The sequence below is a fragment of the Dermacentor variabilis genome, chromosome 1 (assembly GCF_050947875.1).
Source record: "Dermacentor variabilis isolate Ectoservices chromosome 1, ASM5094787v1, whole genome shotgun sequence".
In the NCBI taxonomy this organism is placed as follows: Eukaryota; Metazoa; Arthropoda; class Arachnida; order Ixodida; family Ixodidae; genus Dermacentor; species Dermacentor variabilis.
Window position 1 is genome coordinate 115,325,416 of NC_134568.1, and position 22,467 is coordinate 115,347,882.

Sequence of the window (22,467 nt, forward strand, 5' to 3'; positions counted from 1 at the left end):
TTCTGCAAATCCTGACAATAGGCGGACAAGCGCATTAGAAGCATCAGCGGCAGGCTACCTCATCCGTATTTTTTTCACTTCAGCACATTTTTTTTTTCTAATTTCCACTGTGAACACCATGCACCGACACAATATATTTAAATATATAGACAGACCGAACTTTAATATACTTTTTGAAGAGAATGAGGTAGTCTACAAACAATTATTTGTAATCGTATGGATAGACTATGCCTAGGGAATGAATATGTTGATGTGTGTTCACCGCGCTTCAAATTGCTTTGCCTGCTTTCTGCATCCTGAAAATAAATCTGCAGACTTCAGTGACCCCTTCGGCAGAGTCCTTTACCAACGGCATGTGAAATTTCCGTGGATGATATGTGTCTCAGTTTCGTTTCTATTTCCAGTAGTAAATGCTAACTTCTCATAAAAAAAAAACCTCTTCTAATAATTTACATTTATTAGAGATGGAAACATCGTCACTTGCATGCAGAGGTCATAAATATATATAATTTACTCAGTAACCGAAATGAGGCCAAGATGGGTTCACTCGAAATCAGAATCAATAGCAGTCGTGCGCAGCAGCGCTTCTACTCACACTCATAGTAAAAAAAAAAAAAAAAAGAAAGAAAGAAGAGGCAGCAGTTTCATCGGAAAGGTGGAGCCGAGTTAGTGATAGCAAAGTTACAAGAAGGAAGGTTCTTACCGTATAAATCCGCGTAAGGGTCGCACCCGAGGGAGGGCCACACCCCCAAATTGACAGCCAAAATCAAAACAAAAAAATCCAACCGAGAAGCAATCGCGTTCGGCGCGAGGAAATGATTTCTTGATGGTATCTTCGTGTACTTAAACTTTCTCAACTGCGTTACGTGACTTTTCTTATTGATGTGCATTTGTGCGACTTAATAGGCACAAAACAAATATATCTCCCTAATGCGTCTAACTGAAGCCGCTTGTCACGGGGCTCAGCTGAGAGACTCCACATACTCTTGGTGGTGCGAGGGGACTCAGGCTGTGAAATTGAACTTTCTCCCACTATTGGGTCTTGTAAATTCTCATATAAAGCCGTCACTTCACTGAAAAATTCTTCGAGGTTACACGAAGTTTCTTCGAGTGCAGCTGTTATCAAAAATAATATACAGGGTGTCCCAACTATCATGCACCAAGATTTAAATATGACACGTAGCTAGACAGCACCAAGGTAATGTTGTTTGCTGTCGCTTGGAGATACTCTGATTATTTTTTGCATTCCGCCTAATTACATGAGTAGTCGTAATTAATTAATAATAATAATAATATTTGGGGTTTTACGTGCCAAAACCACTTTCTGATTATGAGGCACGCCGTAGTGGAGGACTCCGGAAATTTTGACCACCTGGGGTTCTTTAACGTGCACCTAAATCTAAGCACACGGGTGTTTTCGCATTTCGCCCCCATCGAAATGCGGCCGCCGTGGCCGGGATTCGATCCCGCGACCCGTAATTAATTAATCAGCTTCTCAAATATTATAACTAGATGAAAAGTGCCGATGAGAAAATGGTAGGGCAACATTAAAAACTCCCGATACAGCTTTCTGTTGCTCAATACGGGCTACATAAGTTTTTTTTGTTTTTCCGAGCGTGAAAGAAGCCAACGAATACACGCCAAATTGCGCGCGACTGACAGCTCGATGCACTATGCTCCCACGCATGAAATGAGTCAGGGATAATGGAGCACTGTGTTTGAGAAAGTAAACTGGACAATTGACCAGTAATTAACATAAGTGTGACAAATTGAACTCCACAATTAGCATTTGCTGATTTACACATTACTTACCTTATTATCTGACGCTGAGAGGTGCTAGATTAGGTGCACGATAATGCCACAGTGTTGTCGTGCGTCCTATTGACAGCGAAGGTTTTCTTGGTGCAGCGCTGATGCGTGTAAATACATCTATACACGCCACATGCTCTCACATTTCACAGTATTCTTGACATCAGGCATTTTTTTTATATAGCTATGAAATCAAAATTTTCATTTTCAGATACTATAATGGGCTACACGATCAATGCTCAAAGTAACCAGCATTCGGATTATGTTCAAGCCATCCAAGTGTAAGTGTTTTGAATCGCTAATCAAACTTTGTGCCGTGTACATTTTAGGCACGCTGTCATGCTGAACTTCCGCTAAAAGAATACTCATGTGGACTTTACAAAGCTCTGTATTTCTTTGACGTGCACAGGCTTGGTCACAGCTTCACACTGCGCATAGAGTCACCGTTATACTGGATAGACGCGATATTCCGTCTTTCGAAGCCTGGTAAGCTGTTCCATCAGAAAATTGGAGAACTTCATCAATTTACTTTGAAGGTAACGTTCCGCGTGATATTGTCGCTCTTGTTAATGCGTTTTGAATGTGTGTCGACGTAACATCGTTTCCATTAAGACTTTTGTCCTGCTAACACCTTCGCTGCTCATCGAATGAAACGCCATATCCGTAGAGCGAGGCGTTGAGTACATTTCGTGTCACATCATTGATTCAAGCCAAATATCTCACTCTTGGTGAAATGAACGCGATAATTTCGAGAGCGAATTTGCGGTTCGCATTCGTTTCACTGCAACTGCAAGTACACTTGTCTCACGAAGGCGCAATGCTTGACAAAGGTGAGGTGCTCGCACCATCGCGGTTCATTCGCTGACGGCGGTAGATGCACTGCAGATCGCCCTGTGCAAAGAGCCCACGCCTTCCGTTCAGAACTTTAGCTCCTCTTTCCCACCGCTAGCAAGGCTGGCTGCTTGTTGTGGCTGCCCTTCGTTTTCATCGAGCGTCTGTGTGCGGTGCCCTTACATGACCTGTGTTGCTCTGTGCTGCTCCATTATTTTCTCTTTCCTTCCTATTTCCAATTTATATGTTCCCCTTCCCTTCGTCCTGAAGAGTAGCGTTCCTTTCGGTGGCAGCTTTTTCCCTTATTTTTTCCTCGTTGTATATTTGTGTATACGTGTTCAAATTAATAATAATAATAATAATAATAATAATAATAATAATAATAATAATAATAATAATAATAATAATAATAATAATAATAATAATAATAATAATAATAATAATAATAATAATAATAATATAATGGGGTTCAACGCGCATTCATATCCTCTTCAGATGCTGTGTGCACAGTTGTGCACGCTAATTGATAGTTCTTCAAAAACGAAAGAACTGCTTAATATATCTTTATTTAAAAGTGGTACAACTTAAAACAATAACTGTAAAGTTTTTTTAGTAAAACTGGTGAGGTATATGGCGAAGCGTCTGCTCACAGAGTTAGTATGTATCTATGTAACTGGTTCTCACTTCTTTCATTGTTTTTCGCAGTGCTTTAATACAAACATATTCTCGAAGAAGCTACGTAGGTGATTTACAAGTATCGCAGGAATGAAAACTTGACGCTCTCATATCTGAAAGTGCTCTAAAAAGTCCTCGCATGGTGTCCAAATTCTATAAGCTTGATAAAACTCACTGATGAAATGAAAATGTTCAATCCTTTCACAGCTGAATGTGTAAGAAATGGGGTGACAATAATTTTTAATGGGCCGAATTAATTGTCACCTAGAGGGGGTATTACTACATAATTCCCACGCGCACTATATTCCGTCAACTTCCATGTTAATACACACTGTAAATGTTAATTCACTATCATTCATACACCTTTGCATGTGGTTGCAGTTCAGCTATGCTGGAGCTCGCGATCTCGCTTATTAAATATAAGCAACTTTCTTAACTAATGCGACGCTCTTTCGTGATTACTTGCTGACCTATCTGACAAAAAAATTGAAAGAAAAAAGAATGCTTGATATGCGTTCGTGCCAGGAACAGGGCTGCTCAAGAAGCAATGCATGACAACGCAAGAAACTTCATAGGTGTCTCGTAGCCACATTTTTTTTATTGAATGGCTTCTCCCGTTGCGTATCTATGCACGCCATCGCTTGCTACGGCGTAAACTGCAACTCCATCTTCCAAGTATTTCACTAAGACTAATCACTAAAAATATAAAAGAAAGTCTTAGTCCACAATGTATGCACAAAGCCCATTAGGGCACTTCATTGCAGGCAACGGCTCCAGTTCCCTCACCTCTTCCGCTGACGTCTGTGCCTTGTGACAATGTCTAACGCGGCGCCGTTCTTCCGTGGTAACATTGCTGATGATAGTTGGCGGCGTTGAATATCCAAGAAGTGGCCAAGTGCCATACGCGAAATAATTAAACATCCGCGCCGCAAAATTCAGGCCAGTAGCATGTATTTCATATATGGGAAGCCTTCGGTAAAGAGAATATGACAGTGGAGGGGATTTTATTACTTCTAAAGGAACATTTCAACTTGTTTAGAAAGGTGATCTTTGCACCCGTACGGCACAAGTATACCATGTGTAATCAGCCATTCATAAAGCAACAAAGTCATGTCGATAAGAGAATTTGGCTTACTTACATGAACGAAAATCAGACATGGGAGTGCTTTATGGTTTATTCATGGCTCTTACATTTTCTACTACACATTCGTTGCATACACACAAGCTCATAAACAGCACACGCACCATAGGTTCATGCGCACAGGCTGAGCACGTACTGTCTGCCGCTACAAATGTGCTGCAGCTATGGAGCTAACTACTATTCCCAAAGAAATATTTATTTCTGGTAGGTGCAACGCGTCATCGTAGTTAAAATTCGGTGCGAAAGCGCGAAGTGTATCGAGCAGAAAGTAATGCAGAAGAGCGCACTCAAATGCTGACTACTTTACTGCTAGCTACGATGTTTTATAGCAATACAAAGCGTTTCAATGAGTTGGGTAATGCAGTCGAATCAGAATGGCAAGTTGGGCCAGTTGGTTGGGATTCATGGTAAGGGTTGTAACGGCGCACCCAAGACAAGGACAACGGAAGGAATAAAACGACGACAGAGCGCTGTGTCGTCGTTTTATTCCTTCTGTTGTCCTTGTCTTGGGTGCGCTGTTACAACCCTTACCATGAATGCAGTCGAAGTTGACATGGAATTGGGAACTGTGATGTGATTAGGAACTTTGCTGAAATAGGATGCGATTGGCTGGTTCAAAACTGTGGCAATTGATGGTGGAAGGGCCTTCTTCCCTTGGTTCCTTCGTCGTGCAGTCGACACAATGGAGAAAGCTGCTGCTCATGACAACTTCAAAGAGTTCGTTGAAGATCATGATTAAAAAGCAGCATGAAGGCATGCATGCGAAGCTGCATTTTCGCCGTACACATAGACCGACTTGTCCTTATTACTATTCTTGTTAAGTAATCCTCTGTTTCTTTTGCCTGCCATCCGAATGGTTTTAGCTATGCAACGAGTTTGTTGTACCACATTCATCCGGTGCAATGTTGCAGGTTATCCGTGAGCGAAAGGAAGAGCTTCTGTCGTGTCCTGAACTACAAGAGTCTCTCGAGGAAACATCTCTGGAAAGTGACACCTACGGCGTGAAAGGAAAAACCAGGAAACCATTTCTCGATATCCTCCTCCGAGAACACATCAAGGACCCTGAAAAGTTTACCGAAGAAGATGTTCGAGAAGAAGTGGACACTTTTATGTTTGAGGTACAGCACATATCCTCAGACACTGTAATTAGCAAGGCTATAGCGGTGTCGAATCAGTAGCGTCATGAGCTCGCTGCCATCTTCAGTGCCATTCAGAAAGGTCTGCAAAATTTTAGCTGTATTACTGAACGCAACACTGCACAGCGGATATATTTTATTAGCAGCACGTGAATGCACGGCTGGTACAACCATTCGCGCCCTCTGCTGATATACGCCGGTCGATGGCGTGATCATGCGCTTGAAAAAAAAATGAAAACACGTTTATTGAAGAGAAGGGTGGCGCGTGGCCGGTTTAAGGCTGGTTCTTTTTCTTTTTATGGATGGTAGGGAGGATAGGGGGGGGGGGGAATAATTTGATTATATTTTCTTCCCTGGTATAAAGGCATTGAGCACAAAGCGCTTTCGTGACGGGAGTGCACATCCAGGAATCCAGTATTGCGTGCTGTCGCTTGTACTTGTCTTGAAGGGGTTTAGAGCTGTGATCATACTAGCGCATGCCAGAACTACGATGTTACATTACAGGCGTAAGACATAGATGGAGGTTTGTTTATTATTACTTTTTTCTAGCCTGCACACCAGACGTGAAGTTACGCCTCCAAAATGAAACAAGCACACAAACAAACAAACAAACAAACAAACAAACAAAATATATAAATGAGAAAAGCGGGCTCCGTCCGTAAGGTGAACGATATAAGTCGTGGTTTTCACGCGTGCTGTGCGCAGCAGGCCTAGTGCCGAGAACTCTGCGCCCTCGCCTATAGCAATGCTGGTTATCAGCAGACGGCGCAGACGGCACTGTCGGTCTGGCGCTCTCGTGTTCTACTCTAGCGGTTCTCACCTCTGGACGTTAGAAGCAAATTATGATCGGTGCAGTAAGCGTTACATACTTTTTGACATCTTAGAGCGGCTTTTTTTAATGCGTAAGCCTTTAGTGACTCATGAGTGTCTGGGTGCAGTCCGTGGTGAACGCAGGAAAGCGGTGATCACCGGCAAGGAGAGAAGGCGCCATGCCAGTAGCGCTGTGCGAGCGGGCGCGTGGGAGAGCGCGGACATGAGCGTGGGGGTGCGCGAACATCGGCGACAAACATTGCAGCCATATGGCTGTGACTGCATCCCATGCTCGCGGCCATGGCTGCGTGCGTTCGCAGAACAGTTCAGACAACAGCAACAGAGGCAGTCATAGGCTTTCGCCTATCGCAGTTTAGCTCAGCAAAGTGCCCATAGATTTTCTGTCTTTAACAAGCATACCAAAGGTCAACTCTTGTCTTCTAATTTTGTTTGGTTGCAGAACCATTTTGCAATCATATGCGTGGCTTGAGAATCCGTGCGGCAGCAGCAGTAAATGTTATCATTGACCGTGATAAGACAACTAGCGACGGTAAGAAAGGAGTGCCTTGTGCAAATCATAGCCGCCCCTCACACCCAGAAGCCCGGAACTCTCATGTTTGTGCTTCTGCACAAACATGTGATTTTTTTCAAAATTTTTTTCAAAATTTCTAAATGTGAACAATACACAAGCGCTTTATTCTTAACTCTGCAACTCAACGATACATGATTATATCACAATTTTGTAAACTGTACCTATTAGGACTTATGAAGAGGACAGAAATGATGCATCATACACCGCTCTCAAATATATGACTAATTTGGTAGAAGGACTTTTGCAAAATGTTCCTGCGTATTATAACAACGTCACGTAAGCTGTAAGTTCGTACGTCCAATCTGCCCACTTTAGGTGCTCTTACCGATGCACATTACAGAACTACGATATCGGTGCTTGGTGCAGAGTTACGGATTTGTAAACTTCATGCTTCATTTCTTTTGAAGCTTGTTCATTTGCGGCAATGTTTCTGAAAAGAAATATCATTTCCGAAATTTTAAATCAGGATTATGTTTCGTATACTTGCTAGACTTCAACTTCTTCAAATACAACAAAATTAATTGAAATCGGTCCAACGTTGGTCTCATGAGAGCATTTCTGTGCTTTAACATGTCATTGAACTGAGGGATAGGAGTTAGCCCCCAGCTATACCTTCCTCTTGAAGAAGCTGAGCGGAAAGTTGAAATGCTCTACAATGATGGAGAAAAAAAAAGACGCCTAAAGGTGACTAGCTCAAGATGTAACAAAACAACTTCACCTCTGCATTGTGGTTTGTGCCATTCGCCGACGGTTTCTGGGATTGCCAAGACAAATTAATGTCGCCGCTACATGTTCTGTGAACATGAAAAAGCAGTTCCCTAATTAAAGAAAGCCTTTGATAAAACCTGTTTTATTTGCTACGGCACTGTCTTATCTTTTGCTTGTGTTGTGTAAAATGTTGTGTGCAACGAATTTAAGGGTCACGACACAACAGCCATGGGAATGAGCTGGGCTCTGTATCTCTTTGGTCTGTACTCGGAGCACCAGGAACTCATGCACCAAGAGCTAGACACCATATTTGGCACCAACCAGACCCGGCCTATCACTTCGGAAGACTTGAAACAAATGAAGTACATGGAATGCTGCCTAAAGGTGAGAAGCGTTGTGAAAATATCATACATTCAATTATCAGTGCATGCTCTAGATGGCTTGCGTATGATTGATTGTGCATCACAAGCAGTCATTCTGCAGCCCAGAATGCAGAGCTCCGGGCTCAGCGCCGTGGTCCGTGGAAGGCATTGCATGCTGTACGTATGCGTGCACTGCCTGTTTCCGTGAGTCATTTCAGAAGTGAAGGCTCATCATCATCATCATCATCATCAGCCTGGTTACGCCCACTGCAGGGCAAAGGCCTCTCCCATACTTCTCCAACAACCCCGGTCATGTACTAATTGTGGCCATGCCATGCCTGCAAACTTCTTAATCTCATCCGCCCACCTAACTTTCTGCCGCCCCCTGCTACGCTTCCCTTCCCTTGGGATCCAGTCCGTAACCCTTAATGACCATCGGTTATCTTCCCTCCTCATTACATGTCCTGCCCATGCCCATTTCTTTTTCTTGATTTCAACTAAGATGTCATTAACTCGCGTTTGTTCCCTCACCCAATCTGCTCTTTTCTTATCCCTTAACGTTACACCTATCATTCTTCTTTCCATAGCTCGTTGCGTCGTCCTCAATTTGAGTAGAACCCTTTTCGTAAGCCTCCAGGTTTCTGCCCCGTAGGTGAGTACTGGTAAGACACAGCTATTATATACTTTTCTCTTGAGGGATAATGGCAACCTGCTGTTCATGATCTGAGAATGCCTCCCAAACGCACCCCAGCCCATTCTTATTCTTCTGATTATTTCCGTCTCATGATCCGGATCCGCCGTCACTACCTGCCCTAAGTAGATGTATTCCCTTACGACTTCCAGTGCCTCGCTGCCTATTGTAAATTGATGTTCTCTTCCGAGACAGTTAAGCATTACTTTAGTTTTCTGCAGATTAATTTTTAGACCCACTCTTCTGCTTTGCCTCTCCAGGTCAGTGAGCATGCATTGCAATTGGTCCCCTGAGTTACTAAGCAAGGCAATATCATCAGCGAATCGCATGTTACTAAGGTATTCTCCATTAACTTTTATCCCCAATTCTTCCCAATCCAGGTCTCTGAATACCTCCTGTAAACACGCCGTGAATAGCATTGGAGATATCGTATCTCCCTGCCTGACGCCTTTCTTTATTGGGATTTTGTTGCTTGCTTTATGGAGGACTACTTTATGGAGGCTGTGGAGCCGCTATAGATATCTTTCAGTATTTTTACATACGGCTCGTCTACACCCTGATTCTGTAATGCCTCTATGACTGCTGAGGTTTCGACAGAATCAAACGCTTTCTCGTAATCAATGAAAGCTATATATAGGGGTTGGTTATATTCCGCACATTTCTCTATCACCTGATTGATAGTGTGAATATGATCTATTGTTGAGTAGCCTTTACGGAATCCTGCCTGGTCCTTTGCTTGACAGAATTCTAAGGTGTTCCTGATTCTATTTGCGATTACCTTAGTAAATAGTTTGTAGGCAACGGATAGTAAGCTGATCGGTCTATAATTTTTCAAGTCTTTGGCGTCGCCTTCCTTATGGATTAGGATTATGTTAGCGTTCTTCCAGATTTCGATTAATTGAACTTGATTGCAAGCTTTCGGATTTTTCACAAGATTAAACTAAATGACAAGAAGAGATGCATTCCACGCAGGGTTCTGCAGGCAACGAACGGTGCAGCCTTCAAATGAAAAGCACCGGAGTGATGCCGAAAGTGCAGCATCCTGGGAGGCTTGAATTATCGCTTGTACTGCCTCATTAAGTAGTTTATCTCCCGAATCTGTTCACATTCATTCCACGAAAGTGAAAGCACTGAAGGTAGGATTTCACAGTAAGACTGGCGTTACTGGCTGTTATGTAAACTCGTCTATGGAAGCGGGAGGACTTGGTGTTTGGACTTAATGTTAACAAGAGAGGTGAAGAGGTCTGGTGGCAGAACATGATCCTCTTCTGTAATTCTGCGTTGGGTTAAGGGAACGAGAAGAAAATGTTCGCGCGCGTTCGAGAGAGAGAGAGAGAGAAGTACGGAAAGACTGGGAGGTTAACGAGACGCACGTCCGGTTTGCTACCTTGCACTGGGAGAAGTGGGTATAGGGATGAAAAGAGAAAGAGAGGAGAGAGAGATAGAGCACAGTTTCGCGCACATTTGAAGGTACCCACTGAGTCAATGAACAAGAAAAGAGAGATCTAGACATCCTATGTCTCAAAAAGAACTGATATTGTGGGCTTCAAGAGCAACAGGCTTGTTTTATGTTTTCCACCCACCTCTACGAGTAATCGAGCTCAAATCTATAATTGCGCTATCTACCACAGGGGATTTGCAAAAAATTGTATATTCTATAAAATAAAAAGAACACTCTGTAACTAAGAGGGCAGTGGAACCTTGTCACTTATGTTGCAAGGTTCTTATTGGCGTTACTTATTCATAGTCGCTTTAGAAACACTTTCTGCTTTTAAAGGAGAAATGCTCTAAAAAATTGTTGTTTTTGAGCTCAAGGGTGCAGTTCTCGTATTAAAACATTTGCTAAATCAAAACACAGGCATCGCTGATAAGTAAAAGTCTGTTCACTGCTGGGCAGAGCACATGAGCTTGTTCCGCTTCGGCACTGGCATCGAAGCCCTTCACCTCTTATGTACAGCGATGAGAAGAGTTCGGGCGAACACGAGAGCGCGCGGCCAGGCGGCTACCTAGGCTCCATGAAGTGACATTGTAGCCAGCGTGGCCGCGCATCGAATGAAGCCTGCGCATGCACATTGATTGACAACATGGCCTGTTACATTCAGTGTTCGGCAAGCCCGTGTTGCACTCAAAAGAATGCCGCCTCAGTAGCGCATCGCTGTCACGGAGAATTCAGCCTTGCGCTTGTGTGCAGCATATAAAAGGCCGGCGGTTTCACTAGATTGGGCCTTAATGAACCAGATAGACGTGGTTTTTCATCACGGAAAAGCAATTGTGCCCTCTTGTTACCTTCAGCTGTTCAAGGAAGGAGCCAAATTTCTTTACTTTTCGTCACAGTTACTGTACGAACAGTGTACCGATGTGCAAGTCATTCGACCCACATTTTTCGCCACAGGCCAGCTCCCCAAGCGAGCTCATCAAGTCTTATTCTTTTATACTCACTTCTTGTTAGATTGTGTTTTCTTTTACTTGATTCACATATAGTTAAGCTCGTTTTTTTTCGTTATGCATTTTTGCTCTTTTGCTATGTACGTCCCACTCCTGCCTAAGGCCTTCTGCGAAAGCTGGAAGTAATTCAGAAAAAAAAAAAACAAATGCATTTCCCTCAAGAGAGAACAATTTGCTTGAAGGCAATGCGGTTCATGTGCCTCCGAGGGAAAAAGCCAGCCGTTTGCATGCGGGGCGCAAACACATGGCTAGTTTCGTCGCTACGGGTCTGCTCGTGCAACACTACTGCGAGTGCAGTTGGATTCAGCGCATGCAGCTTTGGTGCAACCGAGCAACGCAGCAGGCGATACGAAGCTGACCTGGCGATCTGCATAGCGCAGCATCGCGCTCGAGTGTTCTGTGCTTATCTATGTACTACGCAAGCAACGCTTGGCAGCGGATGCTTGGTTGAAATAGCGACCTCGTCTAAGCAGGATGGCGTAGGAGTGCGCACGTAGCTGACCGTAGTAGTGACGCTTGATAAGCGCGTTTCTTTTACCGGTGCTCATATCGGCCTGAGTTCGCTGTCTGGGTGCACTGTAGCGCCACGTGCCACAAAATTTCGCGTCCTTATTCACTTTGAAGAAAGAAAAATAGCACACACATGCACAAAGAGAGAAAATGGTGGTTATTGAGGCAAAAAGCGACACCAAAGCGCCAGACTTGTACGTACCGAACTACATGTAAGTGTAATCTATTAGATTTATCGGTAGTTTTGTAATGAACTATTACATTGCAAGGTTTTACACGCCAAAACGGCGATATAATTATGATGCACGCTGTAGTGGGGGACACCGAAATAATTTTGACCACCTGTGGTTCTTTAACGCGCACCCGATTCATGATACATGTGTGTTCTTGCATTTCACCCCATGGAAATGCAGCCGCCGCGTTCGTGTTTTGATCGCGTGCCTTCGAGCTTAGCAGCACAGCATACGTTTTTAAATCAAGTAATTACTCTTGTAATTCGTCACTTTTTGCTGAACCCGCCGTGATTGCTTAGTGGCTAGGTGTTGGGCGGCTGAGCACGAGATCGCGGGATTGCATCCTGGCCATGGTGGCCGCATTTCGATGGGGGAAAAATGCGAAAATACCCGTGTACTTAGATTTGTGTGCATCCCAGGTGGTCCGGATTTCTGGAGTCCCCCACTACGGCGTGCCTCATAATCAGATCGTGGTTAGAGTTAGAGTTAGGTTAGAAACCCCATAATTAAAGTTATTGTAACCCGTATAGGCGTGACAGTGCTTAACTTACTGGGAAAGAGTGTATTATATATATAATTATGTTTAGCTACGCCAAACTACGCATTGCGCTTGTGCCCAACTATTCGCTATCAGGAGCAGTAGCTTGATCTAAGAGAATTTAGTTCTTCATTAGGTACTATGAGAAGTGGAAATCATCAGCAGAAATAAAATTAAGTAAGCGCGTAAATTATTTGAAGCAGGAAATATTCACAGAACCACGCGCACAGTGCATCAGTTCAACCTCTTGACTGTCTAACAAAGGCATAAAGTTATTTCGGTGAAGCTTCAGATGCTAAAATAAAGAAGAAAGTGAGCACTATCTTTAAACTCGTGCTTGCTGACAGACGATGCTTCTGTGATAGTTCCAACCTTTGCATCACGTTTGAAATCACTGCCTCGACCTTTCTTTACCATGCTGGCCTAGCGGATCACATATAACAGGATTTATGCGTCCGTTATACTACTAGATAAAGGTCGAGTGCAACTGAACATTTAAAAGGAACATTGATTACACTGAGTAGATTAAAGGAAAGTTGATACTCAAAACGTTCAGTTTTTCACCCAGTCAAAAAGTGGCGCTGCCTCTAGGGGTAGCGGGGAGACACTGGCCGTTACGCGTGTTTCGTCCTGAGGCTTCAGAATCCGATGTCTTCTTGGTGGTCTGAAACATATCACTTGACACGTGTAAGCGACGTCGCTGTCCCACTTCCAGGGCCGAACGGAGGGAGCGGTCATTCACTCTCGCCTGCAGCCTTGAGTCTGCGGGGGTTCAATGAAGAGGAAAAACATAAAGAGCAAAGCCAGTTTTACCTGCCGTAAGGAAAGTACGGCTGCGCATTGGTGCAACGCATGCAGAACGTGTACATTCACGTATTTTTCTTCTTTTCATTTGGATAATATATGCATAATTACAGACAGTTTGAGTGTCTGCAACAGCTTTTCACTTTGCTTCGCTTCTGATGTTGGCCTATTTTAGATCGGGCCAATTGATACGAGATTTTATGCGTATAAAGCTATCCGCACTTTGTTTTGCGAGTGTTTTGTCTTTGCTTACAGGAGTCCCAGCGATTGTATCCATCAGTTCCATACATCAGCAGAACGTGCGAGCAAGACGTCATGATCGGTAAGGTTTTTCCCTATTTTGTCTCGAAGCAGAAAGCTTTAGTCGTCCATTTCAGGTCACCGTGTGCCCATAGAATGGTACTATAATGTGCCTTTTCTTAAGGCCAGAATTCGAGCGTGCGAGTGTGAGTGAGTGCTTTGTTAGTGCAGAGGCCAGGCTGGCCTTCTAGGAAGCACTGGCATCGCGAAGAGCATTGTGAAAAACAATATAAATACAGCTGATGTAACAAATAGAAAGAAATCCAACTGTTCTCTTGCTGAAACGAACAGGGAAGTTATACTTATGTTCCATTAAACGTATACTGTCATTAAACATATCAGTGTCAACAAAGTCAGTTTACTTGAAAGAAAAGCATTTACAGATTGTTAAATAAAGGGATAAGGAAAACACAAAATAAAATAAAGCATGACGCGACATAGCATGACGTGACATGAAGCTATGAGTGGCCGTGACGCCTCTTCCCTCATAAAAATAAGAACAAACACCAAATGACGGCTTAATGTTCTAAACGAGCGAAGTAAATCTAGGCATAATTTTGTTGTTGCTGCATCAGCCCCTGCGCGCTGAGCTATAGTAGTCCAAGCAACTTCGAAAGCATTTGCTCACTTCGTCGAATGTAAAAAAAAGACCCATTTGAATTATAATCAGAAAATGTTTGTAATATATGCTAGGCAACTCTTCATTCAAATATCTGAGCATTTATACTGATGAAGCGCTACGTTTCAATGTATGTGAATTATACAGGGTTATTATGTTTAAGTTTTATGGAATTTTGAAAGATCGCCTGGTGCAGATATGGCATAATTGTTGTCGTTGAACTGGATTATTCGAAGAGACGGACATTACTAGCACGAGAAATGAAAACGCATATTCGACTAATTAAAGAATCACTGATTAACTGCTTAATTAATTACTTTGCGGCACATATTGCTATTTACGAATTGTAGCCGGTGAGCTTGCAAGACGTATCCACTTGAAATGAATTTCAAGAGCCCTTTCCTAAGTTTGCAAAGGCAAACTGTAGAAAGGGCGCCTCGCGGAGGCCTCGCTTACGGCGGGTGTCTTCCATGTCCTACATGGAAATGGACGCCGCTGAGGACAGGACGCATCTGTGTGTGTGTAGTGACTTTTGAAGGAGAGGAAGAGAAAAGTGCAGTGCCGTAACTGTCTCTCAGAGGAGGACACCTCAACAGCACTGCACGGGGAAAGCGGAGTGGGGAGGAAAAGATCAGGGAGAGAAGGAAAAGAAGGCGGAAAAAAATAACAGGAAGGTTGAAGAAGCAATGCGGGGCTTACAGCCGCGCTCTCACCTGCGTTTGACAACAAAGGTCTCACTCGCTGCAACCCTCTCTTCGCGGCCCGGTGTTGCAGTGGTTCGCGTTAACCATAGACGCAACATCGTGGCCGCCGATACTACCACCCGGGAGTGCCTGGAGAAGCTGCTGGCAGTCACTGAGCTGCACGGAATCCCAGTCACTGCCCGACTGCCAGCCGAGCGCGGCAAGAGCACCGGCTTCTTGCACGGAGTAGTCGGGTTACCCGCGGACATAGACCTGCTGGGAGCCATTCAGTCGAGCGTTCCCGTGCTGTCGGCAACGAGGGAGGAGAGCACCATCACCATCCGTTTCGCGGGACCGGTCCCCCCTGAACACGTGCGCCTTTTCAAGCTCGGGTTCAGGGTGAGGCCTGCCAGGCCCCGTCCAGTGCAACGTCGACAGTGCGGCCGCTTCGGGCACGTGCTGGAGTCTGCAGATGGCCGACCGACTGCATCTCCTACGGCAAGAGTCACGCGGAGGGCGCATCCTGCCAGAAAGTCCGTTGCGGGAACTGTGGCGGCCCCCATAGGGCCGACACTCCCGCCTGCCCCAAATGGCAGGAAGAACGGGAGGTGGCCACCATCATGGCTTCCTCCACCTCGGCTTTGTCGAGGCGTGCTGTCAGCGCAGCAGTCCGGGAGGAGAAGCAGCCGCAGCAGTCCTCCTTATCTCCGGCGCGGTCCTACGCGAGCGTGCTGAAGGGCCCCAGCCCTGCACCCAGGCATCCGGTACCAGCCCCTCGTGCATCTCAACGCCAGCAGACACAGGATACTGCTGCTCCACCCGCCCAAACTACTATGGATCAGCTGGTGGAAAACCCGCTGCTCACCATGCAAGCAGTCAGCACCATGCTGCCAGCTGACCATCCGCTCCGGGCCATTTGCCTGCAGGCAGTGGCATGTCAACAGCGACACAATCACCAGGGCTAGTCGCACAGCCAAACATCGGCCGCGCATCCTGCAATGGAACGTCCGCTCGCTGCGCCGACGACACGCCGAACTGTCCGAACACCTACTCCTGCACGAGTACGACGTGCTCGCGTTGCAAGAGACATACACGCGCGACGGGGAGTGCAACCTTCCGGGATTTGTGGGATACCACAGGACGCATCTGCCTGCTGCTGCGTGCAGGCACTACGTGGTTCTTGAGATTGCGAGGGAGCCTCTTAGTGTATTCCAGGAGTTTTCAGGAGTTCTTCAGGTGACAAAATATTTCTGTCAGTGTTTACCAGAGTGCTCGGTCTTATTTCTTTTTTTTCAAGATCACGCAGGATTCTAAATATGTATCTAAAAGGGTTCACAGGAAGATGGACGTTTTCTTTTTTTTAACGTTTGATAATTAGGAGATGTTGGCGCTTTTGTCAAGGGTCATGACGAAAACAAGTCTCCTTACTGAAACTCTGACTCTGGCTGGCAGTTTCCCTTTCTCGCCCGCTCCTAGTTTGTTGGCACTAATAGTGTAAGGGAACCCGCAGTGGTTGCTCAGTGGATGTGGTGTTCGGCTGCTGAGCACGAGGTCGCGAGATCGAATCCCGGCCACGGCGGCCGCATATTGATGGGGGCAAAATGCGGAAACACCCGTGTACTTAGATTTAGGTGCACGTTAAGGAACCCCAGGTGGTCGAAATTTCCGGAATCCTCCACTACGGCATGCCTCATAATCAGAAAGTGGTTTTGGCACGTAAAACCCCATAATTTTCATAGTTAAAGGGAAATCAGTCACTACATTCTAGCAGTTTTTTATTATTTGCTGAAGCGTATTTTGGCTAAAGTAGCCTATCAGACGTACGTTTTTTTTTAGTTTATTACAGAAATGTCGGCATCAGATAACCTTCGGCTACTCATCGCGTACATTCACTGTAAAATAGATGTAAGTGCTACACTTTTGAAACGGTTGTACCCTTTGGGGTGTATATTTGTCCCACAACAATAATCGTCATCTGCCTTGCTTGCGTTTCCTTTCTTGGAAGCTCGGCACTCGCTTTCCGGTCAAGAATTATGTGTCTCGCTGACAACCCGCAAGCCGTTCGTCACTTGGAAATACCGGGCTCGCGGCGTTCAAAAAAGAAAATGCGGGCCAGACAGATGGCGATTATTGTTGTGGGACAAGGTAAGCCCCAAAGGGTGCAAGTTTCTTTGAGAGTGTAGCAGGAAGCTTCAGTGACACAGATTATCGTATATGTAAGTCCACAAAGAAGCAGTACTTAACAAAAACAGTAAATTTCAAGCACAGAAGCACGCTGAGGGCTGTATGTCCAGAAATACACAAGTAGAATTACCATCCTTTGAGGCGCATGGTATTTGGCGGCGTCTGTTCCCACGTTTATAAAACCAAGGTTCTATATACGTTGTTTAGGACGTTTCTACCTACAATGCTTACACTCTATTTTAATGCTAATCTTGAGTAAGTACACTTATTCGAGATGGCAAACCAGTAATGTAGAATGCCGAAAGGTGGAGAAAATGTCATGAGAGCTCAAATTGTCATCTGCCAGAGGGTATAGCAGGAAGCTAGAACACTGGTCTCTCAGAAAGAAAGCCTCGTAGTCGCAGAAGACAGCATGCAGGTCCGGGGATTTAACCTTTGATTAAGCCCTTCTCGTTCCATCTGCCAACTGAATTAATCGGGGGGCGGCGGAGGAATGGGGTGGGGGGGGGGGGGGGTCTAACAGATGGCAGAGCAAGGTTAAGCGGGGAAAGGGGCCCCCGGTACTGGCAGCAGATCACGTGACCTGCAACACACGGTTCGTACTAGGCGCGCGTACTGTCGGCCGCGCGGGCCCAAACAACAGCCGCTAAAAGTACACCTCCAGTAATCAACGTGACGTTGGCCAAGCGCGCTCGGTGTCCTGGGCCGCCCGGTCCGCGCATGCGCCGTCGCACCCGGGATATCACGGCAGTGGCGTCACTGACGGTGCCAACTCGCCTCTTTTGTCCGTATAACTGCTGTCGCAATAAAGAGCTTCGCATACTTGCGATGCGCGATGCCCTTGCTCCATGCGGGGCCTCGAGTACACACGCATCGGCTGATCCGCCACCACCTGCCTGAATAAGCGGGCTTCCGCATGATCATCAATTCCCCCACGCGTTCGTTGGCGTGGTTTACCTCGCCGCCTTGGAGCTATGTTACTGGAGCTTCGATTATGAGATGTCATGGTCGCTGAGCGGTTTCACCGACAATTGGGCTGACACTCAGTGCATCCTCTGCTTTCTGAGGTGCAACAGAAACACTTGGTGATTTAATATCGAACTGTCTCTCCTATACTACGCAGCGGGTTGCCCTTTACAAAGGTTACCATCCACTTGACTTAAGGTGTGCTACAATGAATGACATGACATTTCCCGCTGGTCCCGTCTGAACGTGACCAATCACACAGAGCCCTTCTACCGATTTTGAAGACGACAAATCTATACTTTCGATTATAGCTTGAAATAAGGCGCTAATTTTGTGCTAACTTGTGGACTATTTGAAAGACGCCAAGTGCCACCCGATGAGTGAGTGACAAACAAGCATGTTTTATTCTTGTGTCTGTATCTAACCTTGTTTATCTTACTTTTTTCTTCATTTTTCATGCCCCTACGGCTTACTCTCTCTTATTTACTCACTGTTCGTTATCTATCTGCCTTTTCTCTTTTAGAGCTGGCAGGTGTTGTGCCCCTCCTTGTGGCAGTGGCCAGCTAGCTCTCTTTCTCCTCGCTGTAATTGTCCTATGTATGCACACATAATAATAATATTAATAGTAATATTAATAATAATAATAATAATAATACGCAGTGGAAGCTGCATGTGCGCTGGTGTAACTTTGGGGGAGGGATAGCGCGATGCTGAAACATTTCAATAATTATTATAATTATGGAGTTTTACGTGTCAAAACCACGATCTGATTTTGAGACACGCCGTATAGTGGGAGACTTCGGAATAAATTTGACCACCTGTGGTTCCTTAACGTGTACATTAAGGAACCGTTCTTGCATTCCTCTCGCCTGAAAATGTGGCCGCCGCAGGCGGGATCGAACCCGTCACCTCGATCTCAGCAGCGCAACACCATAGCCACTGACGTCGGATCATTCTAATGATTTTGCAAGAGGTTAGATGACAAGAATTCGCTGCTTGACGTAGTCCCACCTTCTTTCCCAGCTGGCCGAAAGCTACCGAAAGGCGCGGCCGTCCAAATTGGCATTTACAACCTGCATCGTGACCCAGAAGTATTCCCCAAGCCGGAAGAATTCATTCCAGACAGGTTTCTTTCTGAAAACGTGAAAGGGAGACACCCTTTTGCTTTCGTTCCTTTCTCTGCTGGCCCGAGAAACTGCATTGGTGAGTCTGTGCTTTATTATGTGCTTCTATTGAATTCAATCTTGCTACTGCACTGGAACATTTTTAATTTTTACGCAATTAAATTTTTTTACGGTTAAACACTTAAATATGACGTACCGCGCGTGCTGTAAGTGTAGATGTAGATGCAAATGAAATTGAATCCTGGGGACGTATTCTGAAACGTTCGCCGCCGCGAAAGTTTCGCCCTGGCCACGCCTCCGCCGTTGCGGCGCGCGCTGAATGGCTGCTTTGACAAAACCGGAAATTCACTTGCGCCACCTGAATTTCCGGTTTTGTCAAAGCAGCCATTCAGAGCGCGCCGCAACGGCGGAGGCGTGGCCAGGGCGAAACTTTCGCGGCGGCGAACGTTTCAGAATACGTCCCCTGCTACTGTACTGGGGGGGGGGGGGGCTACTTTAATTTTTGTGTGGTTGGATCTTTTTTTTTAATATTTCAGCACTGAAATATGATTTACCGCGCGTACTTGAGCATCTACCGAGTGATCTAGTTGAAATAATCTCTTGAACTATTTACGTGCATTGTTCCATAAATAAATATAAAAGTACTTCGCTAGTGAGGAACGCGTGGTTGCAACTTAAAGATGCGTCGTTCCATAGAACCTTGGTACGCTGTAGTGAAATGAGAGAGAGAGAAGAAACCGAGTGGGTGGCAAAAGGGCGTTTAATTTTGGCCTGATGACTGACATGAAGGAAAGGAAAGGGAAAGAAACAAACAGATAAGTATAACGACACCGTTGGGGGGGGGGGGGTATCGATGCAAAATGTGAGCTTTTTTTGCAAGTTTGCTTAGATTAGATTAGATTCACCATTATACCACAATCCTGAGCGAAGACTATGATGCAGAACGTTGTCGAGCACATCATGTAGGAGAGTGTGGTGAAATAAATAACGTACACACATGGTGTGTTGAAGAAACGAGCACTTCATGCTTACACATTCTTTTGAATACAACATTTCTTTTCATCCGCATTGTGACGATGGTGACGATGATGATTACGATAATCTCAAACCATGGGGCACAGCCGCCAAGGGGGATAGGCCAAGAATCGAGTACCGCGGGCAAAAATGGTCTAATTGTCTGACGAAGATTTGATTTGTTTGTTTATTGCTGTGCCCGAAAACAGCGTACTTGCCAGGGCAGAAAATATGGAATGTGATTGAAGAGTCAGACGCAGGCTATATAATCTATATATGATTATATAAAAAAGAACAGAAACATCAACATTTCATTCAATGGGAGTCATAGATGAAGTTTTCTATGGTACTGCATACCTTCCTGCTTGTTCTCTTAAAACGTTCGTTCCTGTAACCTCTAAATTTTGTTGTTTGGAATGATATTGTCGCATTATCTCTCTAAATATAGCTGCGGTTGATAACATTCGGTTGAAGGAACGGGTACCCCGACATAAACGCCCTCAGTTTCAATTTTGTGAACGCCACGATGTTTAAATGTATTGCATTTGTCCTCCTACGTAATAAGGGCCATCCTGTCATATGTGTAAAATTTAACATATGCCTAATCAGGCTATTTTGTGCATAATTTCCTAGAATGTTGTACCGCAAGTTGACCGAACAGACCGCTGACAGGAATGTAGGCTGACGCTGGCACGGGTTCACAAGGATGGGTAAAATACATAGTGTGTAAAAATATTTAGACTGCCGCGATGTGGCTGTGAACAACATTGGATTGCTGTTGCCGGTGTAGATTGCACTAATATTTAAGGATTTTCCCGAAGGGCCTAGGACGTTCGTGTGTGAAGCCAATAAATACTTCTAATGCCGCCCAAGCAAATCAACCAGTGCCTGCAATCCTGCACGAGAAAGCGTGTTACCGGGACGGCCGTAATTTGACGCGTCTTCTTATTGGACTTCTTTTTCTACTCTTATTGCAACCATATCGATGCTTACAGCATCGATTCAAAGCGTTTGCTCTACAATGGTTGCGTACTACTTTCCCCTAGGTCAACGTTTTGCCATGATGGAAGAAAAAGTGGTCATTGCCAACATCCTTCGAAACTACAAGCTGGTTTCACTGCATCATCGAGACAAGATCCGTGTCATGGCGGAGCTTGTTTTGAGGCCACAGAGTGGTCTGCATGTGAAATTTATTCCGAGGGAGCCTTCAAACTTGAAATGAAAGGATTCAGCGACAATTCTTTCCTCAGAAGGTTTCATGCGTTAACATAATAATAATAACGGACCACGTCTACAAACGGACCGAATAAATGAAACCTATGACAGCTACGGTCACCTCGCTTATATCTGCAGCTTTCTGTCCTTTCAATAAATAACAATCTCAAAGGTAGTATAAAATAAAACCATTGCATTATGATTTTATTCCAGTCTCGTGACATCAAATTTACTAACCGTCTGCGCAAGCATCGGATGGTGACCCGCAGCGTTGTTTGAACAGCCCAATCAAACGCTTTCCTTGTTTATAGGACGTCACCTTTGTTTTTGTGCAATTAGCAGTGTCTGGCTAGACAGATTTTTCTTGTCTATTTGGCTGACAAGAGGCGAGGACTACGCAGAAGTGGAGAGGATTTCGATGGGTCAGAGCTAGTGTAGTTAAAGTAGATAACCGGCTTATGAGGGTCGTGCAGGCGTCTGCGATTGGTCCGCTTTACCTTGCTTAGTCTGTGGTGGCCGGTCGAAAGTCGCGGCATCCAGCAAGGGAACGTTAAAGATGTAGCTAAAACAGATCCTCCGCGAAAAAGAGTGGGCAGAGCGATGTCGGATACATGCCGAAAGGTCGCGATAGCGTCATACTGCTCCGCAAACATGTTTATTATACGCAGAGAAATCCATTTTCCTCGACAGCACCGAGCAGCCAGTGCCAGAGTGATCGGTGGGTAGCCATCTTATATTCCTTTTCAGGAGACGAGAGAAAATTATAAGAGAGAAAAGGCAGGGAGGTTAACCAGATGCACGTCCGATTTGCTACCCTGCACTGGGGAACGAGTATCAGGACGAAAAGAGAGGAAGAGGAGATAGAGAGAGCTCAGTTACGCGCACATTTGAAGGTTCGCACGAAGGCTACACACGGTTGCCAAGACTTGTCGACATGAGGTACATCAACAACACTTTCGTGGCTTTCTGTGCCATCGACGCGTACAACCATGGTCCAAGGATTTTCCTTTCCGTAAATGGTCTAGAGTTCAGCTGGTTCAATGCTGTCCAGTGAGCTTCACGCTCGACTTAGTACTG

General features: G+C 45.1%; 1 protein-coding gene across 1 annotated transcript in view; it reads left to right on the forward strand.

The window, feature by feature from the left end:
• Positions 1-21,586, forward strand: part of LOC142583275 (cytochrome P450 4c3-like) — a 29,994-nt gene extending 8,408 nt beyond the window's left edge. The window contains exons 5-11 of the mRNA XM_075693675.1: positions 2,021-2,090; positions 2,219-2,345; positions 5,368-5,574; positions 7,913-8,086; positions 13,541-13,607; positions 19,061-19,240; positions 21,222-21,586. Of these exons, the coding sequence (XP_075549790.1) occupies positions 2,021-2,090; positions 2,219-2,345; positions 5,368-5,574; positions 7,913-8,086; positions 13,541-13,607; positions 19,061-19,240; positions 21,222-21,397 (1,001 nt within the window). The 3' untranslated portion in view covers positions 21,398-21,586. The remainder of the gene's footprint in view (positions 1-2,020; positions 2,091-2,218; positions 2,346-5,367; positions 5,575-7,912; positions 8,087-13,540; positions 13,608-19,060; positions 19,241-21,221) is intronic.
• Positions 21,587-22,467: the final 881 nt, after the last annotated feature.